This window comes from Malaya genurostris, chromosome 3, assembly GCF_030247185.1.
Source record: "Malaya genurostris strain Urasoe2022 chromosome 3, Malgen_1.1, whole genome shotgun sequence".
NCBI lineage: Eukaryota > Metazoa > Arthropoda > Insecta > Diptera > Culicidae > Malaya > Malaya genurostris.
Genome location: NC_080572.1, coordinates 223,928,158 through 223,951,233, shown reverse-complemented (window position 1 = coordinate 223,951,233; position 23,076 = coordinate 223,928,158). Strand labels below are relative to the sequence as shown.

The 23,076-nt window shown below is 36.9% G+C and overlaps 1 protein-coding gene across 1 annotated transcript in view; it reads left to right on the top strand.

Annotated features, from left to right (window-relative positions):
- Window positions 1–22,361, top strand: part of LOC131434221 (lactase/phlorizin hydrolase-like) — a 30,960-nt gene extending 8,599 nt beyond the window's left edge. Inside the window, exons 6-12 of the mRNA XM_058600874.1 lie at window positions 2,055–2,216; window positions 20,253–20,348; window positions 20,414–20,630; window positions 20,692–21,267; window positions 21,321–21,632; window positions 21,686–21,924; window positions 21,988–22,361. Coding sequence (XP_058456857.1) covers window positions 2,055–2,216; window positions 20,253–20,348; window positions 20,414–20,630; window positions 20,692–21,267; window positions 21,321–21,632; window positions 21,686–21,924; window positions 21,988–22,228 — 1,843 coding nt within the window. The 3' untranslated portion in view covers window positions 22,229–22,361. The remainder of the gene's footprint in view (window positions 1–2,054; window positions 2,217–20,252; window positions 20,349–20,413; window positions 20,631–20,691; window positions 21,268–21,320; window positions 21,633–21,685; window positions 21,925–21,987) is intronic.
- The last annotated feature ends 715 nt before the right edge of the window (window positions 22,362–23,076 follow it).

Here is a 23,076-nt window from a genome sequence, read left to right as displayed (position 1 = left end):
CAGAACACGTACCAAGTTACATATTCAATTTGTAATACTTGTAATAGTTTTCAGTGTTACTTCATAAATATAGCATAACAACTTTAAACTTCTCAAAATCCTAATAAAACTATTATCAGATTATATTCCAGTGTAGTAGACCGTTTTTCAAACCTATGTCAAATCTATTTCGGAATGATTTAAAATTCAAGAAGGTTTTAAATTCAGTTTTATGATGAACATAATCCTTTTAATGAAAATTTCGTGATGAATAAACTGTTACGTTGACAGATTTTTTCTGAAATATGTGTGTGCCATGCCGTTTCTGATGGTTACATACTAATAATATCTAGATTTATTTACTATTTTGAGACTCAATCTTAATAGTTTATGCGCTCTTATTTTTATCGTCAATATGCGGGTGAAAAAGGAATTATGACTGAACACCTTGAAATTTATGCGGATTTGGCAAAAGTCGGTAAGATTTACAAACAAAATTTAGTGATTCATCACCATTTTGGTAGAAATCAGCGTCGCTGCGAAAAAATAGTGCTCGTGTTCCGAAAATTAGTTCTAAAAACCTTTCATATTTCCTCCATTCTATATTTATATTTATTTTTTATTTTTATTTATTTTTATCAGTCAATGTTACGGTAGAACATCAAAATTATGAACATCTAATTTTCTCTAATGCTAATTACATTTAAACAATGATATGAGTGATACTGTCATCCAATGAACACTCACACACAAATAGGTTAATAGCTAAGACAGAGAGACAAGATTATATCTGTCATAAATTAGTTACTAGTAATAATCTTCAAACCACAAAAAGGTTTGGTTTCTATATTATCGATCATCGGAGCTGGGAAATTAAGCTAAATTGGGAGTTTTTTCGTTTCACAGTACATTCATTCTGTGCGCAAAACATGTCTGTCACCGTACAGTACGCGTACAACGTTGTACAGAAATCATTGTACGGAAATCACATGTCTGTCAGTGGTATAAGCTGGCGTTGCTGCTGGTGTACTTTATGTTTATGTTATGTCTATTGCCGGTTGGTGACAAAGTTGAAATAAGTAAACGGTGAGCGCAATTCGTTAACTCACATATCACACATATCGAGTTGCATTGAAGCACACTATGAAAATGTGTCTATACCCATGTAGCACCTGTATTTATACATTCAATACTATTGCTGGTTGCGTGGAAGAGCTCTCTTTAAATTTTATGGTCAACTCCTGCAGAAGAAAAACAAAAAACTAAATGTTTCTACTGCGGTTTTGCTTATTTCAATGCAAGATAATATCGTAAGAAGTTCGTTTTGTTGGTTTTAAAATCGTAACGTAAGACGGCAAGTAAAAAGGTCAAATCACCACCATGTTTCATGTTTTATACTAGAACTTCCCTTCTTCCACAAGGTACTGCAAAACAAAATATAATGTATTTACGTCAAAAAAAACTTACTTCATGGTACAGTCAGATGAAGTAGGATATTACCAAAAACTATACAGTTTAGAATAGTGATAGGCAGTGTTATATCTGATTTGAAGCTCCATTTGCTATACGTTTCATTGGTACAATACACTGAAAAACGCATTGGTAAGAAGGTATGGTTAATTTGTTCGAAAAACGGCATATTATTGTGATTTTTTTTCTGGTGACACATTCTTTTCATTAGCATTAATAACACAACAGGCTATAGCATTCAAAGATTGGGTGTGTAAAATTTTCACGACGTAGGGGAAACCGGGGCTAAGCCGGACACTTTTAGGAAATTGAAAAAAAAATCCATTACCACTAGGTTTATACTCTCGTTATCTTAACCATTGTGTAGCTTCAACCTTCGACTACAATTCCCAATTTGTGGTTTGGAAAAATATGCAATAATTTCCGTAAAAAGTCGCGATAAAGTGACCAACGCATAACTCAAAATTTCATACACTATGGGGTTAAAACGGATACATTATGGGGTTAAATAGAAACTTTTTAGAAATTGAAAAAAAAAAAACACCCATTAGACCTAGGTTTTGTATCCAATTTATCTATACCGTTGTGTAGTTTCATCCTTTCAGCTACCATTCCGAACGTGTGACTTGGAAATACATTCACGAGTTTTTGTGTCAAACCACGGTAAGGTGGCCAATTCAAAATACAATATTTAGGAATAACGGGGCTAAGCCCTATGGAACTGAATTGGACTATAAAGTTTCAGACAAATATGAAGATCGAACACAGTAGGTCGCCAAATTTTAAGATAATTTAATGAGCGCAATGGAAATAAAACCGTGTTCGAATAGATTGTTTGTTAGTTTCAACCTTGCGTGAGACATAATCCTGCTCGCTGGGAATTTAGGTATTGTCTCGAATCTTTACGTTCAGCAGTATCATATAACTGATGTTGAAAGTGACTTTAGAGTCTTTATTGAAAACTGTTTACCTGTTTCGCTACATATAATAAACGTTTAACTTAAATTAATAGCTTACCTAGTTTTAATAAGTGATAAGAAGTAGAGTTGAAATAATTTCATATCGAAAATTATGTGTTCGGTTTAATCCCGCACAGAAAGTTAATTTTCGAGGCGTAATTATAACTTCATTTTCCTCGAACGGACGGCGGCGACGCCATACCCATACCTAGTTCACACCAGATTTAACGGCTCAACACTGACTCGGACTCGGACGAAGGGGCTGGGGTCCACTAGGAGATTAATAGTACCTATTAGCTCTCTCCGGGCAGTACCAGCCTAGATGCCGTGTGGAATCCGGTGGAAAAAAATGAACCAAGAATGGATCCACTGGGTTCCTGCTTCCATGTCGTAAAAGGTGACAATTGCAGGAGTTTCTTTTTCCTTTCGGTTCTCAGATATTTCCAACGTTTCACTTCTGATTACTCTATTTGACTAAATTATCTCTTCATTCAACTTATCTTTATTTAATTGCTATGTTTTTTCTTACATGTTATTGCTTGTCTTTCAGTTATATATATATATATATATATATATATATATATATATATATATATATATATATATATATATATATATATATATATATATATATATATATATATATATATATATATATATATATATATATATATATATATCTCTATATATATATATATATATATATATATATATATATATATATATATATATATATATATATATATATATATATATATATATATATAAATTATATGTAAGTTTGTATGTTTGTAACGCCATAACTCTGGAACTACTGAACGGATTGTCACCAAACTTGTCATAGGTACTTCTTGAATTTCAGAGATGGAGCGCGTAGCAAGTGTCGTTAACAGTAGGGGGTCATGAAAAAATTCATATAACTTGACGAGAATCGATACGATTTAAAGACCATAGAAACATTTTGCATACCTTAGATATGACTATACGGGGGTTGGATGTAGCAAGTGCCATTAAAAAGGGTGGGGGGGGGTAATGTTTAAAACGGTATGAATCCGAAACTACTGAACGGATTGCCACCAAACTTGGCACAGAGACTTCTTGCTCTTCTGAGATGGTCATAAGGGTAAAGGAGCGTAATAAGTGTCCTTAACAGGGGTGGTCATGAAAAAATTTGTCTAATTTGACAAGAATCGATACTTTTTTAAGACCTTAGAAACATTTTGCATATATTAGATATGATAATATGGGGGGTGGATGTAGCAAGTGCTGTTAAAAAGGGGGGTGTAATGTTTGGAATGGCATAACTATGGAACTACTGAACGGATTGCTATCAAATTTGGCACATATACTTTTTGCTCTTCAGAGATGGTTATAAGAATACTTTTATGAGGGGATGGAGCGTAGCAAGTGTCATCCACAAAGGGGGGAGGGGGGAACTATGAAAAAAATCATCAAACTTGTACTTGCACTTCTTGCTCTTCAGAGATGGTTATAGGAAAGTTTTTATGGGGGAAGGGAGCGTAGAAAGTGTCCTTTAGGGGGGCATTAAAAACATGATCTAATTTGACAAGAATCGGTACTTTTTGAAGACCATAGATACTTTTTGCACAACTTAGACATGATTATTAGGATATTCGGTGGAGGGAGAGCTTAGTAAGTGCCTCTAAAATAGGGAGTGTAATGTTTGCAACGGCATAACTCCGGAACTACTGAACGAATTGCTATAAAACAGGTATTTCTTGATCTTCAGAAATAGTTATAAAGATATTTTATTGGGGAGAAAGCTTAGAAAGTATCATTAACAGGAGGTTATGGAAAAATTCGTTTTACAAGAATCGATAATTTTTTAAGACCATGCAAACATTTTCCATACCTAAGATATGATATATATGAGGGGTGGATGTAGCAAGTGCCGACATGACTCCGAAACTACTGAACGGATTGCTATCACACTTGGCACATATGCTTTTTGCTCTTCAGAGGTAGTTGTAGAGGTATTTTTTAGGAAGGGGGGGGGGGGGGGGTAAGCGTAGCAAGTGTCCTTAACAGGAGTCATGAAAAAATTTATTTAATTTGACGAGAATCGATACTTTTTGAAGACCATGGATGCTTGGATATGAATATAAGGGTATTCGTGTGGGGTGGACGTAGTATGTGCCTCTAAAAAGTGGGATGTAATGTTTGTAACGGCATAACTCCGGAACTACTGAACATATTACTATCAAATTTGGCACAGATACTTCTTGCTCTTCAGAGATGACCATTAGGGAATTTTTAGGGGGGAGAGTGTGTAGCAAGTGTCCTTTACATGGGGGGAGGGGGTCAATGACGAAATATATATAATTTGAAGAGAATCGGCATTTAGACTAGAAGGAGGGGTTTTTGAAAATAAATTTTCATCTTCCTTTTTTATACAACAATAGAATGGCAAGAATTTCAAGGTCGTAGTAGATAGCATTGCTGTTGTTAATTTGATTGCAACGCATTTTTTTCTAAATAATTTCAAAAGATTTGGTTCCATTTTGCCGGGGAATTCAAAGAACTAATGAAAAATAATATTTATCTGTCTATGAACAACTAAACGAATCCCCATTAAGTTTGGCACATGTATTAAATATGAGAATCGATACTCTTTGAAGAGCACAGGTGCTTTCTACTCTACTCAGAAGTGGTCATAAGTTTAATCATGGAGGAGAGCTGTAGTAAGTTCACTAAATAAAGAAGAGTTCAATATAAAATTTATTCGACGAGAAACGACGCTTCTAGACAAACACAGATACTACTTATATATCAAAGGAGATTATAAGGTTATTTTTAGGGAAAAGGGAGTGTAGCAAGTGCCCCAAACATGGAAAGTGTAAGGAAAATTGATCAGATTTTACGAAAAACATTACAACTTAAAACTGACCCGATTTGACGAGAATACCGTGAAAATTATGATTATTGTGAGATCTGAGATGGTTCAGCTTGTTGATTGATAAAAATAAACTTATACGTAAAACCATTAATATTACAAAGTTAATAACAGAGATAACATATAACATATCTATATTGAATAAATAGTAAAAAATTGTGTGACACTTGTGGAGTGCGCAGTAGTATATACGGCCTCTAATAACAACAAGTTTAGGACTTAAATCGCTTCCCATTCCTTAGACTATCTACGTTCGGACCTGGGGTTACCAGAAGATGTACATTGAAGGATGATTTACCAGTCCCAGGTCGGATCATCTAGAAATTCCCTGTACAATTTCAGCTAATCCCGATCAGTAACGGAGTGGCAACCAGGGGTAGTCGCTCAAGCTCAAGCTCAAGCAATTATTACTTTATTTTCCACGTAATCGAAAGCACGCAATAATCACTGGATTCAGCACGAAATGAACATTTGAAAGCACTAAAAAGACCGGCATCACAATACACATAAGTCACATAAAACCAAACAATTAAAAAATTTCAAAATAATAAAACCAGCAAAAAACGTACACCTTTCGACACGAACACAATCGACGCCAAACTGAATTGACTAAGCGTCATTCAGTTAACTGACGTCTGTCTGTCATATGAAAACGCGTTAACAAAACCAATCCATGGTTCAAAACAATTGCTGGTTTAGAAGATATTTGAGCTGACCGCCTTAAACCCGTGTCCGGACAAGCTCCGGTCTACCCTAATATAAGACAAATACAGCAATGGCAGTAATTATTAGGACGTGACTCGGAAGTTAGAGTAGCGGCTCCTCTCGTAGCTGTGTGTTGGAACCAAAAAATAAATTTTATTAGTCATTCAGGGGTTTTGTTACCGCGTTGGTATCCAGTTTGTGCAAAGTGCACATGACTTGCTTCATAGTTCTGCTCAGTAGATTATGTTGATCCGTGTATTTACATCAGCAGTTCAACATAATCATGATGTACTGGTGAGTTGAAAACGAAACGTAAAACTATGAATTTAATTAGTTAGATAATCGTTGATAATACTTCGACATTTCTATTTTTCACTTTTTCAAGTCTCTTTGAAAAGAAAATGCATTTTTTGCAAGAAAACAGGTAAGTTTGTTGCGAATTAAAAACGTGAATTATGGGAAAATGCTTGAAAATTTAAAACAAACTGCTACACTAAATTTAAATGCTCTATACTCACATCACAACATATACAGTTTAGGCATAAAGACGTTAGTACTTGAGTTGATATTTCTATAAGTAGAACTGGAGAGTAAGGTTAGGTACTATACAGAGAACAAATCATCTGCCAGGTAACAATGGTGCGCTCTGGCAGGGTAGGTATTAAAATCCAACAGGTATACACATATTCGTAGCGCCGTCAAATTGTTTCGGTTCTTTCGCCACTTTAGTAAAGACATGGCACTTCGGTGCAATAAGTGTATATGCAAATACAGGGTCTGGTTTATGTTGAACCGTTGGGCGCGTTAGCAATTCAACTAAAAGCCGCAGGCAAAACGTAGAAATAGAGTCCTAACTTCGTCAATTTAGTTCTACTCGACCTGAAATTTCGACACATTGCTCTTTTTTTTTTTTTTTTCATAAATACGTTTATTTCTTAAGGCAGTTTACATAAGTTTTTCTTCGCCGTAGCATCACTTTTACATAATATTCTTATCCTAATTTAATTCTAACATAGTCACAACGTTTTGCATTTATTAAAACATATTCTCTTATTACTTAAATATCATCTTAGGTAACTCGTCATTAATTATGAAATCTACTCGGAAATATTATTTGAACCAAACGATTAACTTCTATAAATTATAAAATAAGCTGTTATTTTCAGACATTTTGTTAATAATTTCATAAACTGTTTCGAGTTTGTTTGTATCATTACATTATTTTTATTCTAATTTAGCTATTGGTTGAACTCATGGACGCAGCTGGGATCAGAACTAAGTCTTGAAAGGGGCCTTTATTAAATTGAAACTCCAGTTTTCTTTATGAAATGATAAATAAGTTCCATGTATGAAAGGTCACGACAAGCAAGAATGTCTCGAACTGGGATATTGGATAGTCTACCTTGGGTACGCAAAGAATTTATTAGTTGAGATCTGACATCACGATACTCCACGCATGTCCAAACGACATGATCAATATCTCGATAACCTTCGCCACAAGCACAATGATTAGTCTCGGAGAGCCCAATTCGAAGGAGATGTGCATCTAACGTGTAGTGATTGGACATGAGTCTAGACATCACACGAATGAAATCTCTACTCACATCCAGTCCCCTGAACCATGCCTTTGTCGATATTTTCGGAATAATTGAGTGCATCCACCGACCCAGATCATCTTTATCCCAAGAAGCTTGCCAGCTGGCAAGTGTTCTTTGGCGAGACGAGCTATAGAATTCGTTGAAAGCAATTGGTCTCTCATAAATTTCACCCTCAATAGCACCACGTTTGGCTAAAATATCGGCTCTTTCATTGCCAGGAATGGAGCAATGAGCCGGGACCCAGACTATAGTGATTAGATAATTATTGTTCAATATGTCGTTCAGGCACTGTTTTATTTTGCCCAGGAAAAACGGTTCAGTCTTGCCAGTCATGTTTGAGCGAATGGCTTCAATTGCACTCAGACTATCTGTGAAGAGGAAATAATGGTTTGGAATTAATGTGACGATTACACTCAAACTATAATGAACTGCTGCTAGCTCTGCTATATAAACAGATGCAGGTTCTTGAAGCCTAAATGAGGCCGAAACATTATTGTTGAACATACCAAACCCTGTCGCTTCTTCAATTCGCGATCCGTCCGTGTAAAACATTTTCTCAGAGTCAATATGCCTGAACTTACTTGAAAATATTTTTGGGATTTCCGTCGAACGTAGATGATCCGGGATTCCACGCACTTCGCGCTGCATGGATGTATCGAAAAATAAAGTTGAGTCAGGGACATTTAGGAGGCTGACACGGATAGGAATATATCTTGAAGGGTTGATTTCCTGTGACATATGGTTAAAATATACTGTCATGAATTTTGTTTGAGATCGAAGCTCGACTAGTCGTTCGAAATTATTAATTACCATGGGATTCAGCACCTCACATCTTATTAGCAGGCGTGATGAAAGCTCCCAAAATCGATCTTTTAATGGAAGAACTCCCGCCAGAACTTCAAGACTCATTGTATGTGTCGAATGCATGCACCCTAAAGCAATTCGCAAACAACGATACTGAATTCGCTCCAGTTTGATAATATGAGAGTTTGCAGCGGAACGAAAGCAAACGCATCCATATTCCATCACTGAAAGTATCGTTGTCTGATACAATTTTATTAGATCTTCCGGATGAGCACCCCACCAAGATCCTGTTATTGTTCGAAGAAAATTTACTCTTTGTTGGCATTTTGTTATCAGAAACCTAATGTGTCCTCCCCACGTGCATTTGGAATCGAACCACACCCCGAGGTATTTAAAAGTTAAAACCTGTTGGATCATTCTTCCCATCATATGGAGCTGAAGCTGCGCGGGATCATGTTTTCTTGAAAAGACGACTAACTCTGTTTTCTCCGCAGAGAATTCGATACCAAGATGAACAGCCCAATCGGACAAGTTATCTAAGGTATCTTGCAATGGTTTATGCAGATCAATAGCTTTGGGTCCAGTAACTGAAACCAAGCCATCATCTGCCAATTGTCTTAGTGTACATGGGGTTACTAGACAGCTGTCAATGTCATTTACGTAAAAATTATAGAGGAGCGGACTGAGGCATGAGCCTTGCGGGAGACCCATGTAACTATTTCTGAGTGTTGCCAAATCGCCATGTGAAAAATGCATGTGTTTCTCTGACAAAAGGTTGTGCAAATAATTATTTATAACCGCTGGGAGTCCATTTTGGTGAAGCTTGTCTGAAAGAACATCAATGGAAACTGAATCAAATGCTCCTTTAATGTCTAAAAATACAGATGCCATTTGTTGCTTTTGAGCGAAGGCAATTTGGATGTCAGACGAAAGTAATGCAAGGCAATCATTCGTCCCTTTATTTCTACGGAAGCCAAACTGAGTATCTGACAACAAACCGTTCGTCTCGACCCAAGTGTCGAGACGTCGTAGAATAATTTTTTCGAACAATTTTCTGATGCAGGACAACATCGCAATGGGTCTATATGAGTTGTGATTGGAAGCTGGTTTCCCCGGTTTTTGAATGGCGATAACTTTCACTTGTCTCCAGTCAGGTGGAACAATATTTTGCTCAAGAAACTTGTTGAACAATTCCAACAAACGTCTTTTTGCGAGGTTGGGCAGATTCTTCACCAAGTTGAATTTAATTCTGTCCAACCCTGGAGCGTTATTGTTACAAGACAAGAGTGCTATAGAAAATTCCATCATTGAAAATGGGTTATTAATAAAACCATTATTTGGAGGAGATTCCCGTATAATGCTCTGCGTAGGAACAGAATCTGGGCAAACTTTCCTAGCAAAGTCAAATATCCATCGGTTCGAGTATTCATCACTCTCATTGCCCACGGTACGATTCCTCATTCGTCTGGCCGTGTTCCAAAGAGTGCTCATTGAGGTATCTCTTGACAAACCTTCGACAAAATGTCTCCAATAGCTACATTTTTTGGCTCGAAGTATGCTCTTGTACTTGGTTTCTAAAACCATAAGTTTTTCAAAATTCTGAGGAGTTCCTCCTCCCCGTTTTAGAAACGTCTTGCAAGCATTTTGTTTTGCGAGTTTAGCCTCTGAGCACTCTTTGTCCCACCAGGGGTTGGGAGGCCTTCTGTTAGTCGTTGGCCCAGGAAAGCGTTTAGTTTGGGATTGTTCTGCTGCCTCCAGAATCGAACAAATGAGGAAGTCATATTCTTCAAGTGGAGGGAGCTCTTCCATTGAATTCAAAATACTAATCCAGTCGATATTTTTTGTCAAATCATATGGAATACTAGCGGAAGTAGCAATGCAATTGCTACTGCAAATTGAGATGATGATTGGTAAATGATCGCTACCGTGTAAATCAGGCAGTATTTTCCAGGTGCAATCTAGTCGAATTGATGTTGAGCAAAGAGATAGATCTAATGCACTTGGGCGTGCCGGAGGTCTTGGGATCCGTGTCATGCTACCCATATTTAATACCGTCATGCTAAAATTGTCACAAATGTTTTGTATTAAAGATGATCTGCTATCATTGTAAACGGAACCCCACATAATACCGTGCGAATTTAAATCCCCCAGAATCAATCGTGGTGCAGGAAGGGCTTCAACCATTTCATTAAGCTGTCGCTGTCCAACTTGTGCTTTTGGAGGAATATAAACCGAAGCTATGCAAATATCTTTGCCTTTAATGTTTATTTGGCAAGCAACAACTTCTTTACTAGAAGTTGAAGGGATGTTTAATCTATAAAAGGAATAGCATTTCTTAATTCCCAAAAGCACTCCACCATACGGAGAGTCTCTATCGAGACGTATAATGTTAAAATCATTAAAATTTAAAGCTATGTTTGAAGTAAGCCATGTTTCGCATAAAGCAAATACATCACATTTTTGACTATGCAATAATATTTTAAATGAATCAAGTTTTGGCATGATGCTTCGACAATTCCACTGCAGGACAGTGATTGTATCATTTGCGACGGGTGATAAATTATCCATCAAAAGATACAAAACCTGAGACAATTGGCCATTGAGCTGATAACTGCTTCAAAAAGGTTCTAGCTATTGGAAGGAATGCCATTATGAGGGTCTTTAAGGGTTCAGATATATTGAATGCTGAGAAAATCCATTCAACAATTTCCGAAAACTTCAGTAATCCTGTTGGTGGCTGTGAAATGGAGCCCACTGAATTATTATCTTTTTCTGTACTAGATCCTGGATTGGTTTGTGAATTTGACAAACCAGGAGGCACAGTCTTTGGTTTTGACTTTTTTTTGTTTAACACGGGGATCTTTTTTTGAAGATGAAATTTTAGGTGTCTTTTTTGGTAATTTGGAGGAAGACTTCTTTCTCTTAACTGACCCTTGGGTAGTGATAAACGAATTACCTTCACTATTTTCGTCAGAGTCAGAGTCCTCTGGTTCCTCTAGATTTGAAAACCCGTTTTCGGTTTCCAAAGGGGGGACATCAATGACCGTTTTAAGCATTTCTGCATATGTGCGCTTAGACCGTGCTTTTAAAGAAAGCTTAATTTTGTCTTTGTGCACTTTAAATGCAGTGCATACTGAAATATCATCATGAGGACTATTCCCACAATAAATACATTTTTCAATTTCCTTGTTGCAATCATTATCTTTATGAGGTCCTTCACACTTAATACATTTTGGTTTATTACTACAGTAAGTAGCTGTGTGGCCGAATTTTTTGCAGTTCGTACAATTCATTACATTTGGAACAAAAAGCCGAACAGGGAGGCGAATTTTATCGACATAGACATGGGACGGCAACGCAGACCCGGCAAATGTCACTCGAAACGAGTCTGATGGGCGATAAACTTTTTTTTCCTCTTCATGAACTACTGAGTACAGTTGTTTGCACTCCAGTATTTCCACACCCTCAAGCATAGAGTTCTTGAAACGACCAACACCATGCTTGAGTAAATCATCTACCGAAAGACTCGCTTCGGTAACAACACCGTCAATTTCGACATCTTTGGAGGGTATGTAAACTTTATACTCTTTATTGAAATGTTCCGAAGAGACAATATCATTCGCGTGTTTCAAATTATTTACCACAACACGAATTTTATCGTTATTTACTTTTATGATCTCTTTGATTGAAGAGTATCGTGATGTCAAACCTTTATTAATTTGAAAAATGTTTAATGGCTTTGATATACGTTTAAAAAAGACTATCCAAGGCCCAGAAGAGCTCTCCTGATATTTTTTCGTTCGTGGGGGTATCGGATTCATGCTAGGATTTACGTCCATGGATTCATCCATTACATTAAAATTTTTAACTAAACTTTAAAATAAAATTTGAAACCAACACTACACAGTACTCAATCAAAAGGAAAAGAAAAAACTTCTACCTTGAAATTGTTGTCTATCTCCGTTGCACTGCCTTGTAGATCCTCGTTGCTCTAGATGTTCTTGTTGGATGTATCTGGACGTTGATACAATGCTGAAGCTCACTGTAGCGATAGAATATGATGTGATGCTACTGCTACCTGACATCCAGCACCACTCGAATTCCGATTTGCTTTCGTCTTCGCCAGCTGTAACCACCGCAGGTCACCGGTGTATACCTGCGTGTTGTATGGCAGTGGAAAGACCGAGTTGTCTTGTCTCCTTCTTCCTTGTGCTCCGCACCGATATGCTTCTGCACCGAAGTGCCTTCGCACCGGTGTGCCTTTGCACTCTCCTGCTTCTATGTGCCTTTGCACTCTTCCTCTTCGATGTGCCTTTGCACTCTCCTGCTCAGCACTTGTGGCTGTATATTGCGGCCTGGGTAGAGTTTGGGAAACGCCCTTTGTTGTTTCCTTCACCAGCTTGGCCCAGCACTAGGGCTCTCTTATGCAGCACGACTATACGTTTTAACGGCTGCTGCCAACAGGTTTCTACCTGTAGTTCAACCGTTGTCGTATTTAACGCGTGTAAACCAACCAGCGTTATTAAACTGTACGCTTCTATACACAACCTTCTCGGTTGAACGGCTATTACTGAATGACACATTGCTCTTGAATTATTATGCATTCAAATAACAAAATTAAAAAAAAATATCACACCCACGCGACAATTTCGGATCATTTATTTTTAGATGTGTCCTATGTCGTAATGTCGTAACCAACTCATTTTACATTCTCTCCAGAAATCCGATTTTTGAATCGAGGCACAGATGACTGAGTGTCATAGTGTTCGTCGAGATCGCGTGTGTGTGTGATAAATAATGTTACTCAATTTTCTCAAAGATGGCAGAACCAATTTTCACAAACTTAGTATCAAACGAAGTTCCTTAATTTTCATCTGGGTCCAGTTTGCGGTGATTTGAGTTTAAAAAAATTAAATAATGTCACTCCCTTTGCTCAAATATTACGAAACCGATTTCCACAAACTTAGAATGGAATGGTGAATGAATAGTTTTCTGGTTTTATGCAAAAACCGTAATAAATCTTCAATACAAACTCGTGAAATTTATCCAGATCCGATCCGGTTCCGGAATAGTAATACTATTTATGAAAATGAGAGCAATATGAGAACGGCATCATTACACCACTATGTGGATTAAAATAGCATTTTTATATCTTGTAGCTGCTAATCCAAGAAGTTTATTGCACTCCAGGTAAAGATGTAGTAATAAATAAATAAAAAGTAATATACATTTTAAAAAGGATTCTTTTGAACGGTAGGAAAAATTAAAATATAAAAGGTGCTATTGAAAAGTTTTGTTAATTGTTACCGTTACCAAGATACAGTTTAAAAAAATCTGTTGTATATATATTTTACTTTGAAAAAAGAGCGCAGAAAATAATTATCTCTTGAAAGATATGTTTGATTGCTTTTATTTACGTATTCTGCTTCATGACACATTAAAATCATACCCAGATTAAACACGGTTGAGCGATCTCTGTAAACCAATAATACGTACAAATTTTCTGAACATTATTAGGAATTATCATTATGACCAAATCGTGTCTGTTGATTGTAAATAAATAAATAAATAAATGTTTTCGATGCATTTTAGTTGATAACAAATTGAAAAAGTTTATCTCTAGGTCAAGATGGTGAAACATGAGTCCAAAAAGTTAAACTCTTCTAACAATAAGTGTGTTTTTGGAAACCGTTGAAATATTTTCTTTTAATAATTCTTGACTGCGCCTTCGCTCAAAAGCAACAAATGGCATCTGTATTTTTAGACATTAAAGGAGCATTTGATTCAGTTTCCATTGATGTTCTTTCAGACAAGCTTCACCAAAATGGACTCCCAGCGGTTATGAATAATTATTTGCACAACTTTTGTCAGAGAAACACATGCATTTTTCACATGGCGATTTGGCAACACTCAGAAATAGTTACATGGGTCTCCCGCAAGGCTCATGCCTCAGTCCGCTCCTCTATAATTTTTACGTAAATGACATTGACAGCTGTCTAGTAACCCCATGTACACTAAGACAATTGGCAGATGATGGCGTGGTTTCAGTTACTGGACCCAAAGCTATTGATCTGCATAAACCATTGCAAGATACCTTAGATAACTTGTCCGATTGGGCTGTTCATCTTGGTATCGAATTCTCTGCGGAGAAAACAGAGTTAGTCGTCTTTTCAAGAAAACATGATCCCGCGCAGCTTCAGCTCCATATGATGGGAAGAATGATCTAACAGGTTTTAACTTTTAAATACCTCGGGGTGTGGTTCGATTCCAAATGCACGTGGGGAGGACACATTAGGTTTCTGATAACAAAATGCCAACAAAGAGTAAATTTTCTTCGAACAATAACAGGATCTTGGTGGGGTGCTCATCCGGAAGATCTAATAAAATTGTATCAGACAACGATACTTTCAGTGATGGAATATGAATGCGTTTGCTTTCGTTCCGCTGCAAACTCTCATATTATCAAACTGGAGCGAATTCAGTATCGTTGTTTGCGAATTGCTTTAGGGTGCATGCATTCGACACATACAATGAGTCTTGAAGTTCTGGCGGGAGTTCTTCCATTAAAAGATCGATTTTGGGAGCTTTCATCACGCCTGCTAATAAGATGTGAGGTGCTGAATCCCATGGTAATTAATAATTTCGAACGACTAGTCGAGCTTCGATCTCAAACAAAATTCATGACAGTATATTTTAACCATATGTCACAGGAAATCAACCCTTCAAGATATATTCCTATCCGTGTCAGCCTCCTAAATGTCCCTGACTCAACTTTATTTTTCGATACATCCATGCAGCGCGAAGTGCGTGGAATCCCGGATCATCTACGTTCGACGGAAATCCCAAAAATATTTTCAAGTAAGTTCAGGCATATTGACTCTGAGAAAATGTTTTACACGGACGGATCGCGAATTGAAGAAGCGACAGGGTTTAGTATGTTCAACAATAATGTTTCGGCCTCATTTAGGCTTCAAGAACCTGCATCTGTTTATATAGCAGAGCTAGCAGCAGTTCATTATAGTTTGAGTGTAATCGTCACATTAATTCCAAACCATTATTTCCTCTTCACAGATAGTCTGAGTGTAATTGAAACCATTCGCTCAAACATGACTGGCAAGACTGAACCGTTTTTCCTGGGCAAAATAAAACAGTGCCTGAACGACATATTGAACAATAATTATCTAATCACTATAGTCTGGGTCCCGGCTCATTGCTCCATTCCTGGCAATGAAAGAGCCGATATCTTAGCCAAACGTGGTGCTATTGAGGGTGAAATTTATGAGAGACCAATTGCTTTCAACGAATTCTATAGCTCGTCTCGCCAAAGAACACTTGCCAGCTGGCAAGCTTCTTGGGATAAAGATGATCTGGGTCGGTGGATGCACTCAATTATTCCGAAAATATCGACAAAGGCATGGTTCAGGGGACTGGATGTGAGTAGAGATTTCATTCGTGTGATGTCCAGACTCATGTCCAATCACTACACGTTAGATGCACATCTCCTTCGAATTGGGCTCTCCGAGACTAATCATTGTGCTTGTGGCGAAGGTTATCGAGATATTGATCATGTCGTTTGGACATGCGTGGAGTATCGTGATGTCAGATCTCAACTAATAAATTCTTTGCGTACCCAAGGTAGACTATCCAATATCCCAGTTCGAGACATTCTTGCTTGTCGTGACCTTTCATACATGAAACTTCTTTATCATTTCATAAAGAAAACTGGAGTTTCAATTTAATAAAGGCCCCTTTCAAGACTTAGTTCTGATCCCAGCTGCGTCCATGAGTTCAACCAATAGCTAAATTAGAATAAAAATAATGTAATGATACAAACAAACTCGAAACAGTTTATGAAATTATTAACAAAATGTCTGAAAATAACAGCTTATTTTATAATTTATAGAAGTTAATCGTTTGGTTCAAATAATATTTCCGAGTAGATTTCATAATTAATGACGAGTTACCTAAGATGATATTTAAGTAATAAGAGAATATGTTTTAATAAATGCAAAACGTTGTGACTATGTTAGAATTAAATTAGGATAAGAATATTATGTAAAAGTGATGCTACGGCGAAGAAAAACTTATGTAAACTGCCTTAAGAAATAAACGTATTTATGAAAAAAAATTCGTGACTGTATTTGCATTATAATTATTCTTCAAATTAAAAACAACAAGAGACAGTCCAATTGACGTAGGACTACATAATTATTGCCAACTGTACAGTTATTTTTTGTTTTGATTATTAAAGCAACAGTTTTATTGTGTTCCAAAATTTATATATATATATATATATATATATATATATATATATATATATATATATATATATATATATATATATATGTGAAATATACTTTCGAAAGAGATGGTTTAGAATTTTTGATGTCTTGAAATCGACTGTTTATGTAAATTTGTTCTTACTGTCGCAAGATCAAAGCATTTTCATTATATTGGTCTGAATTTAGTACTATATATAAACTGACATCCCAAGTAGCATCTGTAACTTATTCATAAAAAATAAAATAAATCCTATGCTGCATAATGATCGCATGATAGATACAACGAAACAAGTCGTATTATGATGGTGACAATGGAGTCAAAACAATGCTACGAATTGACATCTCATCATACTAAGTTACAATAAGTTCCAACGTAACTTTTCGGTAATCTAACTCTTACGACGTGCTCGTATTGACTGTTTTTAGTCGCCAACTGGTCACCGTAACAAAATGTGACAATGAAAAAGTGACACACTACAAGACAAAGTTAAGTAATGATTTCATATCGGTTACCGTATTCGTTGTTATGCAACAAAGAAATACAATTACAGTGTCGGTTGAAAGCTTCCGTACATTATCCCGGACAATAATATTAAATCAATAAGTAGAATAAGTAGAAAACTCCTTCTGTTTAAAACAATTGGCTATAGTTAAATCTCCGCTTATACGCAAATTTTTTACCGGTACATGTGCGAAGCTAACTTGTTTCGTTTTGGGAAGTACATTCTCTCTACCAGAGACAATATTTCTACACTTTGTCACGGCAGTGTATGCATTGAAAAACTAATGTCAATGGCTACCAGGGAATGAAACATTAATTAAATTTGAAGTGACTGCAATTTTTAACTATTGCGATTGGTCAACTGTTTTAACTTTGGTATTTGAAAAATAATATTAATCATAAAAACCTGTTTTAATCCACCTAGTGGTGTAATGATGCCTTTCTCATATCAATCATACTATCCTATATAATACTGTGGGATTTTTCCAAATAGTTTTCTTCGATTATTAAAACAATAACCGAAATCGGGTTGTTTGACCGTCTACTGATAAAAACTATAAATTGGAGAAGTTTTGAGGTCGATTTAGATTTAGAAAACTTTTTATGGTTTTGCGCCCTTTTCAGTAATGGTATAAAATTTTTAACACACTTTACCCTATGTTTCCGGAACCGGAAGTCGGATCCGGATGAAATTCAGGAATTACGTATGGGATCACAAGACCTTTCATTTAAACCTAAGTTTGTGAAAATCGGTCGCGCCATCTACGAGAAAAGTTGGAGCACATATTTTCATTTTTTTACACATTTTACCCCATAACTCCGGAACCGGAAGTCGGATCCAGATAATATTGAGGAATTTTGTATGAAACTACAAGACCTTTCATTTAAATCTAAGTTTGTGAAAATCGGTTCAGCCATCTCCGAGAAAAGTTAGTGCAAAAAAACGTTACATACACACATACGCACATACACACTCACACATACACACACATATACACACAGATACATTTTTCGTACTCGAAGAACTGAGTCGAATGGTATGTGACACTCGGCCCTCCGGGCCTCGGTTCAAAAGTCGGTTTTCACAGTGATTACACAACCTTTCTGTATGAGAAAGGCACAAAGTTCAATGTGAACAAATTTCGACTTTTTAGCTGTAAATTTAATATGACGGGCATAAAAATATGAATATTATTTTGGACGTCGATGTTCTGAAACTCAAAATATCGAAGGCGCGCACGTTTTCAATAAGTACAAGGATCAAGTCCACCATGAATATCGAATAGCACTTTGATTTTGAGTAGATATAGTAAGTTTATAGAAGGTTGAATTCTATATTTTAACTCTGATTACCGGATGCCAATTTTTGGTCGTAAATGTTGAATGGAAAAAACATCAACAAATTGTAGCTTGACAAAGCTTATATTTTCTGTTGCATTGTGACTGATGTGCGCGCTGAATCAAATCAAATATTCTTTACTGAGAAGTTGTTTGGCAACCTTTGGTAAGTCGCACAAGCTCCGCCTCTTACGCTTTTCAGATTACATAGCAGTTATAATGCACGTTTCAAAGTCTTCTACATGTTCCATGAATTTGTGTCATATAAGTTACTGTCATTGAAGTGCAATAACGTGTGCTACTTGGGATACTCAAAGTAGATTGCACCGATAGCCGTTTTTTTAGTCGAACCACCACAGTATTTTGATGATAATTAGGCCTGCAATCAACGATTTGCGAATTAGTCGGAGAATCTGTCAATTTTTATGGTTGCGTCCTGTTGTTTACACTCTTCTCTAAACACTTGTGCAGTTGTTTATTCGTTTACATTAGTTTGTTTCGAAATGCGTGGACTTTCAGCAGAACAACGTCGAAAAATTGTGTATAAATGGTGCACAGAACGCGGACTGTCACTGAGAAAGATAGCAAAAATGGAAGGAGTAAGTGAAAAAGCCGTGCGAAATGCAATCAGGAAGTTCGGTGAGGTCCTGCTAACCCTCAGTTGGATAAACGTATACTGAAGGCGTTCGATCAAAAGAAGGAGGTTTCAGTTCGGGATGTGGCCAAAAAAGTGGGCACTTCGAAGTCAAATGTTCTTCGTGCTAAAAACGTTTGAATCTTCGAACCTATACGAAGCAGAAACAACCAAAACGTAGTCCGAAACAAGAAGCATCGATCAGGCCGAGGGTTCGAAAGCTGTACAATACGATTCTTGCTGGAAATTTGAACTGCATAATCATGGACGACGAAACCTACGTGAAACTCGATTACAATTCCTTGCCGGGACCACAATATTATACGGTGTGAGAAGGGCAAGTGTTAAACCAGTCCGAGACATCGATTGAAGTCGAAAAATTTGGTAAGAAAGCTATGGTCTGGTAAGCAATTTGTAGCTGCGGTATTGAATTTGTTTTCGAAACCCATCATCATCACTGCTTCAATGATCAGCGAAATACCAAAAATTCTTTCGTCCCAAAAGACATGAATCCACCAAATTGCCCACAACTTCGACCAATTGCAGAATTTTGGGCATTAACGAAGGCACATCTTAGGAAACAGGAAACAGTTCGAAAAAGATTGGAAAAAAGTGTCAATTTACATTATTTACAGCAAAATCAAAGTGCGTCCATACTTTCTTGGACAGTCTTTAAAAAACAACGTTTAGTAAAATTAGTGAGTAAAATGTGTAACACTGCTTTTTTGGTGAAGCAAAAATTTAAGCCGAACGCACCTATTTTCATCTTAAATTACGAACCAAGGTATTAAACAGAGATAGCTTAGCTCACTCTGACTGATGGTTTCAATAATAAGAGGTGATTAGGTCCGGTTTCCCTTAATACTGTCAAAAACATATTGTTCCGAGTTGAGTCTTGCTCGAATCGGTGCTAGCCGAATCGAGATGCACAATGTCAGCCCGGAATTTAAGCTACCTCAGATTACTCATTGCCGTTTACCTATTGAAATGCTCTCAGTAGGGTAGTCAAAACTAACGCGCATGAGCATTATTTTGTGCGCTCAATTCTCCGGCTCGGACTCTCCCAGATTTAGTACGTATAGTATTTCACTAATAATAGAGACGCTACGACATGAGGTTCAGTTTGTTTTTGATTGGCTTACTGATATGATTTCTGCAGTACTGTAAAGTGAAATTCTTCTTTGAACCAAGTGAAATGTGTTTATTATTTTATCGATCGATCTTTTAGGTTCTACTTGAGTTTTGCTGTCGGCTCATTATCTGCCGAAAAACGATGTTTTCCAGAACACTTCCTATTCGGTGTTGGGACATCTTCCTATCAAGTTGAAGGAGCTTGGAACGAGGATGGCAAAGGAGAGTCGATTTGGGATCGATTCACGCACAGTCGTCCGGAGATGATAGCGGATCGAAGCACTGGGGATGTTGCTTGCGATAGTTATCACCAAGTTAGCCATTACATCATTTACTAAAATATTTTATAAAAAACCAATATAAACCCTTTTTCAGTGGCAGCGCGATGTCGAAATGGTCAAAGAGCTTGGTGTTGACATCTACCGTTTCTCGATAGCATGGACACGGATCTTGCCAAATGGGATTAAATACGATCGAATTAATCAGAAAGGAATTGAGTACTACAATAATCTAATCAATGAGCTACTCCGAAGTGGGATAAAGCCTGTGGTAACTTTATATCATTTTGATCTACCTCAGAAGTTACAGGATTTGGGTGGATGGTTGTCACCTGACATCGTTGACTATTTCACTGAATATGCCAGAATCATCTTTCATCACTTTGGCGATCGGGTTCAAATGTGGATCACATTCAACGAACCGTGGCATATTTGCGAGAACTCGTACGGTAAGGATGGACTAGCCCCTGCAATAAATTTTACTGGAGTGGCTAGCTACATTTGCGGCCACAATTTACTGAAAGCACATGCGGCAGCAGTTCATTTGTACAGGAATCAGTTCAAGAGTAAACAAGAAGGAATGATTGGAATCTCGTTGGATGCCCGGTGGTATGAACCGGCTTCTGTTTCAGAAGAAGATGAGGAAGCTTCCGAATGGGGTTTGCAGTTTCATGTAAGTTTGTAAAACATTGTCATCGGTCCATCAACTAAACTACCCAATTTCAGCTAGGTTGGTTCGGTCATCCAATATTTTCCGCTGAAGGAGACTATCCTCAAGTCATGAAAGACCGAATCGGAAATTGGAGCTCTTTGCAAGGGTTTACACATTCCAGACTTCCGCTATTCACGCCGGAGGAAATAGATTACATAAAAGGGACATCAGATTTTTTCGGATTGAACACGTACACAACGAGACTAGTCAGTAAAAATAGTTATCACAATGAAGCTAATTATGGGATTCCATCCAATGAGCATGACGCTGGCGTAATATTTTCCGTTAATTCCAGTTGGCCGTCGGCCAAAACATCATGGCTTAAGGTAATCTAGGATAGGTCATTTTCGAAATATTCTATAACTTTTTGTGATTTCAGATTGTTCCATTTGGCCTGCATAAGTTGTTGAATTGGATCAAAAATGAGTACACCAATCCACCGATTTGGGTGACCGAAAATGGAGTTGGTACCGCTTCGGGAACGGTTGATCATCAGCGCGTGAAGTATTACAACCGTTATCTAAATGCAGTATTAGACGCAATTAACGATGGCTGTGACGTTCGTGGATATTTTGCTTGGAGTTTGATGGATAATTTTGAATGGCGAGCAGGATATACGTAAGTTGGCCGCAAATTTTCATAACGTAGTGTACAAGCTGACATCTTTGTTATATTTTTCAGTAGCAAGTTTGGATTATTCCACGTTGATTTCAACAGTCCCAATCGTGATCGAGTAGCAAAACTTTCCGCAAAAAAATATAAACATATCACAGAAACCCGGGAAATCGATGCTCGTTATGAAGTTATTATTGAAGCAAAGCCTACATATAACATAAGAAATTGTATCGCTGTTGTTGTCACTATATATGTTCTACTGAAATTCATGCCTTGGAAAACGTTGTCACATATACTCCATTTATAACTGACAAGAACCATTCAAATAAAAGGAAAACATAGTCGTAAGAGAAAAAACTCCTAATTGCCCAGATTTATGCTGTGTTTGATTTAAAAAATATCATGTTACCACTGTGTCATAATATATAGTTTTATATCAATTCTCGGGGTAGTTTAATTGGCGAAACAATTTCCCAGGAGAGGAGTTAACAGCTTTCCCAGGTGAGGAGTTAACTACGATAACATTTCGCGGTTTTCATCACATAGTTGCATTCGTATGTCATTTTTCCCGGTTTGATGATAAGTTTTGAGAGATAACTGACATAGTAGGAAGTTCATTCACAACTTTGCATGAGCACTTCAATATGAAAAAAAAAGTTTTCAAGGGGAGTTTCAGGGTAAAGTGTAGCACCTGTAACTTATTCATAAAAAGGAACACAAATTCGATGCCGCACATTGGTCGCAATCAAATCAAAATAATGTTACGAACTCACATTTGATCATACTTAGTTACAATAAGTTCCGACGTAACTTTTCAGTAACCTCTTAAACTCTCCTAAACTCTTAAGACATGTTCGCAGTAACTGTTTTTGGTCGCCAGCTAGTCACTACAACAAAATTTTACAACGAAAATCTCACACACTACAAAACAAAGTTAGGTAATGATTTCATATCGGTAACCAAATTCGTTGTGATTTAACAAAGAAAAACAAATACAGTGCCGATTGAAAATTTCCATACATTTCCCCGGACAATAATCAATAAGTGAAGAATAATCTCTCAATTAAAAGAAAATAGTATAGTTGAGCCTGTGCTAATACGAAGAGCAACTGGAATTCTGTAGAATTCTTTCCAGTATCTGTGCGAAACCAAATT